Source organism: Mesoplodon bidens, assembly GCF_964165515.1.
Source record: "Mesoplodon bidens genome assembly, chromosome: 2".
In the NCBI taxonomy this organism is placed as follows: domain Eukaryota; kingdom Metazoa; phylum Chordata; class Mammalia; order Artiodactyla; family Ziphiidae; genus Mesoplodon; species Mesoplodon bidens.
Window position 1 is genome coordinate 110,205,304 of NC_138177.1, and position 11,562 is coordinate 110,216,865.

The 11,562-nt window shown below is 36.1% G+C and overlaps 1 protein-coding gene across 1 annotated transcript in view; it reads right to left on the reverse strand.

Annotated features, from left to right (window-relative positions):
• The window catches only part of CLCA2 (chloride channel accessory 2), a gene marked incomplete at its 5' end in the record, with an annotated part of 90,888 nt that overhangs the window by 48,923 nt on the left and 30,403 nt on the right, over window positions 1-11,562 (reverse strand). Inside the window, one exon of the mRNA XM_081258907.1 lies at window positions 4,969-5,399. Coding sequence (XP_081115033.1) covers window positions 4,969-5,399 — 431 coding nt within the window. The remainder of the gene's footprint in view (window positions 1-4,968; window positions 5,400-11,562) is intronic.

An 11,562-nucleotide genomic window follows, 5' to 3' on the forward strand; every position in this document is an offset into this window, starting at 1 on the left:
TCTTTGTATAGATCCTATTTTAGGTTCACTGAGCATTTTATTTTATTTTTTTTATTTATTTATTTTTTTTGCGGTACGCGGGCCTCTCACCGCTGTGGCCCCTCCCGCCGCGGAGCACAGGCCCCGGACACGCAGGCCCAGCAGCCATGGCTCACGGGCCCAGCCGCTCCGCGGCATGTGGGATCCTCCCAGACCGGGGCACGAACCCACGTCCCCTGCATCGGCAGGCGGACTCCCAACCACTGCGCCACCAGGGAAGCCCCACTGAGCATTTTAGACCTGTGGGTTGGTAGTTTAAATCAAATTTGGAAAAATTTCATCCAATATTTCTTTGAATATTTTTATGCCTTATCGTCCCTCCCTCTACTTCTGGGAATCATTTACATGTAATGTCACACAGGTCATTTGGGCTTTTTCTTTTCTTTTAATGAAATGCTTCTGTTTAGATGCTTTCTATTTTCATATCTTCAAGTCATATGATCCTTTCTTCTGTAGTACCAGTCTGTTGTTGTTATCCATTACAAATTTTTTTACATACATTGTATTTTTCAATTTTTAGGATTCTCACTTGCTTCATTTTAAAGACTTTCACATCTTTCCTGAACTTCTTCCTCTATTCATCACTTATATTTATCTTTTCCTGTAATTTCTTTATCTTATTTATAATGTTATTATAAACTAATTATCTGCTAATTCCAAATATGGATCATCTTTTATTGACAGATTTTTATTCTTATTAATTATGGGACACATTTCCTGCTTGTCAGCATGTCTATTAATGTTTTATTATATAGTGGATGATACGTTGTAGAGGCTTTGTATTATGTTATCTTTCTCTGAGTTATGTTCTAGCAATAGTTTAATTATTGGTGAATATAATCTTGATTCTCTAGAGACTTGGTTTTAGACTTTTTCAGAGAAGATCTATTTCAGTTTTGCCCTTGGTTCTAGGGCATAACACTTAGTCTGTGGGTATGATACTTATCCCTAATCTGGAGTTTCAATGGAAACACAAACACCCCCTCTAACTTGGGTGAGGTTGTATTTTGGTGCAACCAATTTTAATCTTTGATTTAGAAAATGAAATCACAATACCAATAGATATGTAACAAAATGTTCACAGGAGAATTATTCATTATATCCCAAATTGGCTATTACTCAAAAGCCTATCAATACTAGAAAGGATGAATATATTGGTATAGCCAAGCAATGGAATATTATACAGCAATAAAAAATAAGATCTACTGGTATACAAAATGTGGATGAATATCATTAATGTAATGTTGAATGAAAGGAACCAGACACAAGAGAATACATACCAGGCTTCCCTGGTGGCACAGTGGTTGAGAGTCCACCTGCCGATGCAGGGGACACGGGTTCGTGCCCCGGTCCGGGAAGATCCCACATGCCACAGAGCGGCTGGGCCCATGAGCCATGGCCACTGAACCTGCGCGTCTGGAGCCTGTGCTCCGCAACGGGAGAGGCCGCAACAGTGAGAGGCCCGCATACCGCAAAAAAAAAAAAAAGAAAAAAATAATACATACCAAATGATTGAATTTTTCTGAAGTTCAAAACAAGCAAAAACTAAGCCATGGTGCTAGAAAGTCATTCTGTGGTAAACATTGGGGAGGAGATACTTGCAGGAAGAGGTTAAGATATAAGTTTCTGAGATTCTGGAAATATTCTTTCTTGATTTTGGTGTAATTACCAGAGAATGTTCACTTGTGATAATTTATTGATCTGTACACTTACAGTTTGTGCATGTCTGTATATATGTTATACTTCAATAAAAAAATTTAAAACCAAAAAAAAAAAAAAACTTGGGTGAGGTTGAAGCTTAAATTTTCTCTCCTCAGGACTGGGCAGTTGCTGAACTCTCTGTTCAGCTCTTTTAGGTGCTAAGCTCTTATTTTCCATTAAATTCCTTTGCAGTTTAGGACTCATCCAAGGATTGAGAGGATGCAGATTTGGGAACTTCCCTCTTGTAGTTACTTCCTTCCTTGGATTTCCTCCCTCAATATTCCACTGCTTTAGCAACCCAGAACTCTTACTTCTGGCTTTTCAACCCAGTAAGACAGCTGCTTTCTGCTTGAGCTCTTTCCAGATGCTCTGAGCAAACTGGTAATGCCTTATGGGGGAAAAGCTGGTTAAATGTGGATCTCACCTAGATTGCTTTCCTTTTTTCAAGGGTCATAACTCCTCCAGGTTCTAACTGCTTTTCTTGGTGTCCAGTGCCTTCAAAGAGCTGTGTTTTATATTTTTTCCAGAGTTATTACCATTATCAGCAAGAAGATTAGTTTGATATGAGCAACTCTGCTATTAGTGCAATTGGATTGATCACATTGTTTTAAATAAATGATATAGTTAGGAACCAACTCTTCCAAAATAATTACATTATAGCAGAAGACAAAGCCTAAAGCAAATAAAATAATTTTTGGTAGACTTTCTAGTACTAACATGCAGGTGCAAACATACTTTTGGAGCAGTCAGCATTGCAAACATAAACAGCAATCTGCTCAGTGAATTCGTCTCCTAAAAATCTTCTCTCTCCCACTGAGATTTAACTTTCTTTTACTATCCATAAAAAGAATCGGGTAAAAATGGAAAGGATATTGTCCTCAATTTTCAGAACAAATTTCTATATACTGATAACAACAACCATCCTGGCATGTGAAGGTAATAATAGTACTTGCCTGTGTCACCTTCAATCCCTAGACTTCTCTTTCCTCTACCAGATAACTGAGCATCTGTCTCATATTTTTTCCTCCTCTTGCAATCTTGGATCAAATCTTCAGTGATGTCACTATTCATGTGGTATTCCACTAGTGACCAATGCTTCACAGTTCCTCGTTCTCTTTGACTCAACTCTTGTCTATTTCTATTCCTTATCATTTGTTCAGGATCAATGTCACCTCCTTTCCAGTGGCTCCGTTCTATTGACGATTTCTGGGGTCTCAAAATCAGTTATCTTCCCACATTTACCACATATTTCTTGTTGTCTAATGCTTCAATCCCTCACAATCACTGAAGCTTGTTTACCCTATTCACTTGATGAGATCACCCTTTCAACTCTGCTATAATATATTTTAGTTTAACATCCTTAACTTTAACATCCTTAATCTCAGTCTTACCTCTTCCAATTTACTGATTTCTGGACTTAAAGCCATTTGTTCATTTCTATACTGACAAAATTGGAGGAAAAGAAAAAAAAAAAGCCCTGTTCCTTCAGCCTAGACCTGTTCTCCTGCTTATTAACCTTGAAGATTTAAATATTTCTAGGCATAATCCCTGGCATCTTTCCACACCTTCTTAAATAGACAAGAGTGAAGGAGCATTATGACAACCTGACTCTACTCCTATATACTCTGCCTTTAGCCAGCACAACACTTTAGATTACTCTGTTAATCCTCTATTTTCCTGTCTATAAAATGAGGAAAACATCTGAAGACTTAAAGCCCACCACATCCCATCTCAGTATTTTACCAGCCCATTGAAGCTACAGAGAAGCAGATCCCATGCTACCAGGCTCAGTGGCAGTAGAGAGAGGAGGGACTGACTGCCAAGTGGGGACTTGAAGTTCCAATCTGTGAAAATTTAGGCACTACCAGACTCAGCATGTTACAGGCCAGACCTGGGATGTAGTATGAACAACAAGGAGGCAGCCTAGGTAGATGTATTTGCTGGTCATTTTACTCCCCAGCACTGCTCTGAGTCTCTTCCTCAAGGTTTCATGCCCTCTTTTCATTCTTATTCCAACTCCCCACAATTCCCTCCCCACCCCACCAAAACTTAATCTAATTGTCATTCTTAGTTGGTCCTAGTTATAAAGCAGTTCTATTCCACATTGTTGTTTGTATTTACCCAATAAAGTTTTAAGTTCCGTAATATGAAAAGCATGTGATTTTATTACTCAGTAATCTTTAAAAAAATAAGATCAAAATTAAATAAAAGATAATTTTTATTTCCTTGTAACATGTGCTTGCCTCTCTCTAGTCACCCTCCACCCCTGTAAGTTAACACCTGTAGGTAAATCACCCTTTGTGGGAAAAGGATTCCTGGAGTCTTATTTAAACAAAAAAAAACAGAATCAGTTAAAAATTTCCAAAGGTCAGCCTCTCCCTGTGACCTCTTCCTTGTTTGAATTATATAGCCTATGTATTGATATGTGTTAAAATAAGCTCAGAACTATGTCTTTCATTCTTTACCTAAAGTCTTATGAGAACTATAACCATTTTCCTTGAATACCACCCAAGGCAAATAACTTGGAAAGCTGCTTTGATGAGAGTAGAAAGTTATAAACAATAAATTCAATAGGCCTCTGTTATAAAACCAGTATCAGGGGACAAGGATAATACCTACATTTTAAGGTTAAGTCTTATAGTGAACCAACATCTCTTTGTGCATTATCAGTGGGATCTATCTGTAATATAGTTAACCAAATGGAAAGAGGTAAAGAACTTTACAATAGGCACTTCATATGTAAAATACAGCTTGATCTTTAGTCATTAACAAGCAACCTGTTCTGAACAGATAAAGGGAAATTAAAAATTAATCATAGCAACTAAACAATTGCTTCACATAGATAGTTATACTATATAATTCAGGCCTAACATCCTTTTCTCTACTTGGGCTATTTTTTGTCTTCAATAAGACAAGCTTTTATTGACTCTGATTCAATTTTGCCATTGCCTTTGCCTTTAAACACATTACCTTAGAGAATAACTTTTATTTTTTTGTCCATAGCCAAAGCTTAAAAGTTTTCTAATTCCCTTCTGCCTCCATTAGTGTTATAAAAGATTTTTTTGTCTATTTACCATGTAAAAATCTGATCTATACTACACAAAACTCAAAGCATTTTTAATAATCTGATGTTAATTTGACTTTATTGGCTTGTTCTTGTAAAGTGCAAAAGCCATGGGTCTTATATTTAAGAAGGAAAGTACTCTGCACATTTGTTCATAATAATTTTGTTTCATTCTCTTTCTTGTCTGCTCTCTTTTTCCTGTTTAAAACATGGTGTGTTACAGCTATGATGAGGCAAATGATTCCTATAAAACCCATTGCTGTCAAAACTCCTTTCAATATAAGATAATCTCTGGCAAATACAGGAGTATAATTTGGGGGAATCAACAGAGATGCCTGAGCAACATTAGATACAGCAGACTTTAAGGAGTTCCTATCTACTGCTCGTATTGCCACATAAATTCTGTGACTTTTTTGTGTCTCTCCATCAGGTTGATGTTCAGGTCCATTTGTGAAAAGCTCTGATGAGAATGTAAATATCTCCTTGGTACCAGCTTGTTGAGGATTTAACTTTGATGTATTCACTAAAATGGCATTGTTAAAGTCATCTTGAATATTCTGTAGACTTTTACTCACTCTTATTTCATAGCTGTTGGCTGAAATTAAAAAAATACAAATGGGAAGTTAAGTGATTTTGAGTAAGCTTTCTAGTTTATTAGAAATGGCTTAATGACAAGAGCAACAAAAAAGTCAAAATACCTATGAATAAACAAAGCAAGAAATATGAAAGTGAAAAAGACTTTAAGACACTACATAAGAACTCATACTAAAACCTGAATAAGAGGAAAGTTTTATTATGTCTTTGAAGAGCAAGATTCAACACAATAAAGATGTTATTTTTCCCTAAGTTATTTTGTAAATTTTACATGATTTTATTAAAAGTGCCTCTAGTTTCTATTTTAACAAGCTTATTGTAAAGTTTCAACAGAAAATAAATAAGCAAGATTAGCCATATAATGTTAAAAAATAACAAATTTTTAGTGGAAGGACTGACTTTATCAGATGTAAAAACACTGTAATGCTTCAGTAACTGAAAAACTGCAGTACTGGTGCATGAATAGATTCATGTATAAAAGTAGACCAAAATACATTTAGGAATTTAGTGTATGATAGAGGTAGAACCCAAATTAATAGGAGAAAGTACAAATTTCTTGATAATGGTGTTATGAAAATTGGGTAAAAAGCTGGAAAAAATAGGATCCATACTGCAAACCTTTATTCTTCAGGATAAACTCCAAAGTAAATAAAAAGTTTGATGTAAAAAAAACTATTAAGTAGTAGGAACCAATGAATGAATTTCTTTATAAACTTGAAGTGGAAAAGGACCCTCTAATTAAGACTCAAAATTCACAAGGATAAACATAAAAATCCATAAATTTATATACATAAAATGAAAATTTTCTACATGGGGAAAATCTCCTAAGCAAAATATAAACATATATGTTAAGTAACTTAAGTCAAAGATAAAGTTTAGTTCTGGTAATGGTTGAGTGGCTTCTATTGGACTAACTCACCAGCAGGTAACAAGTATAAACTCTGAAGAAAGAAAGGGCAATAAAAACAAACAGGAACCAGAGGAGTTACAACTCATAAAAGAAGAGAACCAGGTTGGGACTGATTCATGTTTATACAGTTTTTCCTCCAAGGGCACTTTCCACTTCAGTACAGATAGCTGGAACTGATACAGAAAGCCACTATCTTCTTGGTTTTAAAAATCAGAGGACTGAGTGTGGGATTTCCAAGTGGTTAAAAATTGAGGGAGCCAGAGAGGGATGAGCCCCAACTCTGTGTATTAACTTCTCTCAAATCATTGGAAGACCTCTGAATTGTACATGTCTGGGTGAAAAATCAAGGGCTCAAGGGAAAAACAACAGCTAGACAGCTGAAAAGTGGAGCAGAGTTTTATGCCAGTGCCCACCACAAGGGAGATATAGAGTTTGGAGTGTGAGTCTTGCCACATCAGAGGAGCTTGGTAAATATCTTGAGATGTCCATTAAAACACTAGAAAAGCTGTGCCTTAGGAAAAAAGATTGTGTCCCAGAATTAAGGGATATGCCCTAGGATTAAGAGCAAAACTGAAATAGACAAACTCTAGACAAAAGTAAAACAAAGTCTCCTCAAATTCCACGTGATCCAAGGTAACTACTAGAAAATTTCAAAACTCTTCAGGGGAATATAACAAAGTCCAGAGTCTATAATTTACTACCACATGTCCAATATACAATAAAAAGTTACTAGACATGTGAAGAAACAGAAAATGTGATATATAGTCAAGAAAAATATCAGCAAATTAAAACAGTCACAAATGACTGAGGTTTGAAATTAATAGACAAGGACCTTAAAATAACCATGATGAGTATGTTAATGGTCTACACACAAGACAAGCTGGATATAGTGAATGAAGAGATGGAAAGTTTGAGGAGAGATATGGAAACTTTAAAAAGGAAGCAAATGGAAATCCTAGAATTGAAAAAGAAATGCAATGAAAAAAATTCATTTGAGAGGATTAATAGCAGATTGGACACAATGGAAGAAAGAATTTGTAACCTTGAAGACAGGTCCATTAAAATCATCCAAACGGGAACTTCCTTGGTGGCTCAGTGGTTAAGAATCTACCTGCCAATTCTGGGGACACAGGTTCAGGCCCTTGTCTGGGAATTTCCCACATGCCTCAGAGCAAATGCGCCCATGCGCCACAACTACTGAGCCTGCGCTCTAGAGCCCGTGAGCCATAACTACTGAAGCCCACATGCCACAACTACTGAAGCCCGTGTACCTGAAGCCTGTGCTCTACAACAAGAGAGGCCACCACAATGAGAAGCCCACTCACCACAATGAAGAGTAGCCCCTGCTCGCTGCAACTAGAGAGAGCCTGTGCACAACAATAAAGACCCAATGCAGCCAAAAATAAATTAATTAATAAATTAATTTTTTGAAAATTAAAAAAAATCATCCAAACTGAAGGGCTAAAAAAAAGGTAGAAAAATTAAACAGAATCTCAATGACCCTTAAGATCCACTGATATATCCACTTAGTGTGTGTGTATGATGATATGATATGATATGATATACTATACTATACTGTACTATAATACTATATAATATAAATATTACCCAGGAAGAAAAGAAGAATAAAACTAGAGCAGACATTTTTTGAAGATGTATCAGCTGAAAATATTCTAAATTTGATTAAAAGAACACTCCACAGACTCAAAGAGTTCAGTGATCCCCAACAGAATAAGCATCAGAAAAGCACACTGAGTCACATCATGGTCAATCTGCTAAACACCAAAGATAAAGAAAAATAACTTAAAGCAGCCAGAAGGGGAAAAAGACACTTTATACTCAGAAAAACAACAGTAAGAATGATAGCTAACATCAGAAAAAAATTGGGGCCAGAGCACAATGAAATGATATATTTAAAGTGCTGAAAGAAACACTTGTTGCCCTAGAATTCTACACCTAGTGAAACTGTGTTTTAAAAATTAAGGGACATGTTTCAGAAAAATTAATATTGAGAGGATTTGTTACTCAAAGACCTCAACTACAAAGGAAATGATGCTAGATAAAAATTCTGACCTCCAGGAAGAAAAGAAGAGGACTAGATATGGTGACTATACTATACAGGTAACTAAAAAGGATAATTATTTTCCTCTTTAAAATTTCTTTAAAAGACAATTGATTGTTTAAAACAAAAGCCATAACAATGCAATGTGGGGCTTGTAACAAACGTAGAGGTAAAATATATGACAGCAAGACCACAAAGGATGGCATAAGGGTAAATGGAATTATACTTTTGAAAGATTCTCACATTATATGTGAAGAGGTATAACATTAATTCAAGGCAGATTGTGATAAATTAAGAAAAATGCATGTTACAGAACTGCAAAATTTGGAGTAGATGAGGACAGAATTTTGTTTTGATTTTCCTTATACTGTTTTGAACCTTTAAAATTATGGCAAAATACGTATAACATAAAATTTACCATTTTTTAAAGTGTATAGTTCAGTAGTGTTAAGTACATTCATATTGTTGTGCTGCTGTGAGCTTTCAAACTGTATTAATGTATTATCAGCTCAAAAACAAAATTATTGGTAACAAATAATTGCTAGATGCAAAAAGAAAGCCACCTGTAGTACTAACCCACTCTAATAATATCATAATTCGTATCTAAAATGGCTAAAAATAGATTCAACAATGAACAGAGCAGCTCCAAAGGAGGATTTTGTTCTCAGGAATAAAAACCATGAGACATTCTGAGTTTTAATTAAAAAATGAAAATATTCTAGTGACTAGGTTTTGAGCATTTTCCAAATCTATAATAAGTTTTAATAATGAGACTATTTCTATTCCTGAGTAGTAATTAGAGTAAAGCACCCTTAAAGAAGGTTGTCAAAACAAAATAACCTTCATATTCAAATTTATCAATCAGCCAATTTCCTCTGAGTGAACCCACTTGAGTTGCTTTCTACTGTGGTTCAAATATGATGGGACAGATATGGATGAGAAGCTAGGCTGACCATCTGCTCTACACTCACAATGGAACATGTTCATTGTTCCTATGTCCCTTGTTCTCTATGGAGGAAGCCCTCCCCACGGGGCTCTCCCAGAGTCGTCTCCTGGATAATGAAACAATATTCCATAAGCCTTAGCATTTACAAAGATTTTCTACATACATAGCTCTCCCTCTGTGAAGTTGACCATCCCATGTTAAAATAAAAGAGCCTGGGACTCAGGAGGTTAAATGTGATGTCCGTGGTCAAGTTAGGAAGCTGTAGTGCGGGAAATGAACTCATTTCTTCTAACTCCAAATGTCATATACTTCCTACTGTGAACAACTATTAAAAATGATGCAGGACAACTGTGTAACTACAAAGACTCCAAACTAATTCAGCTCATACATTCATGAAAGGTTTCCTTCCATTTACAACAGTTGTAGTCTTCCCCTTCTCCCTGTGAAAAAGAAAATGGGCTGGTTCTGCATCTTTGACCTCTTAGCTATATCTCTAGTTTTGACCTCTACCTCTATACTCCCAGTATATTTCAGCCATGAACGTAGCTCTAAGGCCCTGGGCAAGACACTTAACCTCTCAGGGCCATTCCCTTACATTTAAAACAAGGGAGTCAGACTAGTGTATCTTTAAGACCCCTTCAGGCTCCAAAATGTTATAAATGCTGATATTTACTGAGCACTTAGTATGGACCAGACACTGTTTTAATCCCTCTCTGTGCCTTTTCTCATTCAATTCTCTCAACAACCCTCTGAGATGGGTACTCTTACTATCTGCTTTTGCAGATTAGAAACCAGAAGTTTAGAGAAATTAAGTAACTTGCCTAAGTTACACAGATAAAACGTGGTCTGTCTGATTCCAGAGCTTAATACCCTAACACTATGCTCTACAGCCTTCTACTAGGCTACCCTGTCTCCTATTTCCTATTTCCCAATAATTGCTACTTTTCCAGTTACCAAGGTTTACACTTTCCTTAGCATCTTTATCAATAAATTTCTAGTATGGAAAGCCCTGGGCTTGGATTGAGGACATGCAGAGGGAATCAAAGACTTGACCCCATCTTTACCAGTGGGAACAGTTCCCACTTCCTCTCTTCATTTGACATCCAAACCATCCCCTAAGGATTATTATAGATTTCTCCTACATTGAGCCTTCTTCCATCCAAGAAGCATAACTGAGGGTTGGGGGTGGGGGAAATGGGAAAAAATTGCTGTCATTGAACAGCTTTTTCAGAAGCAAATTTTCAACAATTTGTAAAGATAATATGTTCAATGACAGTTGTATAACATGATGAAAAGATATCAGAGGAAATAGTGTGAAAGTCAGGCTGTTAGACACGTAGGGAAGCTACTGAGTGCAAGGAAGGAGGCTCAAGATTGGTGCTTTTTGTGGTCTGTCACTACTCCAAAGGCTCTGCCCAGGCCCCTGGCATTAGAAACTGGCCTTTGCTCTGCTTCCACCCACTCTACAACCTTTTAATACCTGTAGCTCCCAATGTCTGAATTATACAAATGGCATTGTGTAATACATAAAATAGTTTTTTGGCCATTTTATGCCTTTTCTCTCTCAGCCTAGGATTATAAGTTCTTGGAGTGTGATACCATCTTAAATTACTTTTATATAATGTTTAGCACTGTGCTGGGCACATAATAGTTCCTTAGTAAATAATATATCTTCACTTTAATTTCTGGAGAAAACACAAAGGAAATTAACTTTATAGGAGAAATACAGATCATGCCTGGTACTCAGTTTTAACAGTTATTTTACCCACACTCTTAATGAAAACCTAAGGAAATAACCCATTTCCATAATGCCTTGTCTAAATACATTCCCAAACATAATAATGATCTGGTAATATTTTGCTTATTCCATATACTTTGTCATCTTTTACAGTATATTGTATATGGTGAAGAGTTGGTACTGGATATATATATCGATATGCTTGTGCATATATGAGATGTTCATTTATTGCTAATAAGGTTTTTAAGAATAGTCAAATTTTTCATAATTGTAAAGCCAGAGACATACCCTTATTGTTTCTAACTCTGGCCATAGAGGATAGTATAACACCTTCCTAGACAACAATTTGTAAAAAAAAGAGGTGATGAAAGCACATGTTTATGAGTTAAACAGACACCTACTTGCTAGTTGGTATACTCATAGCTAATTGGTCAGTTTTGCCATTGCTGGGTCATCAAGTCAATTATGACTGAGTGATGTCAGCAACTTAATACACACCCAGCCATCC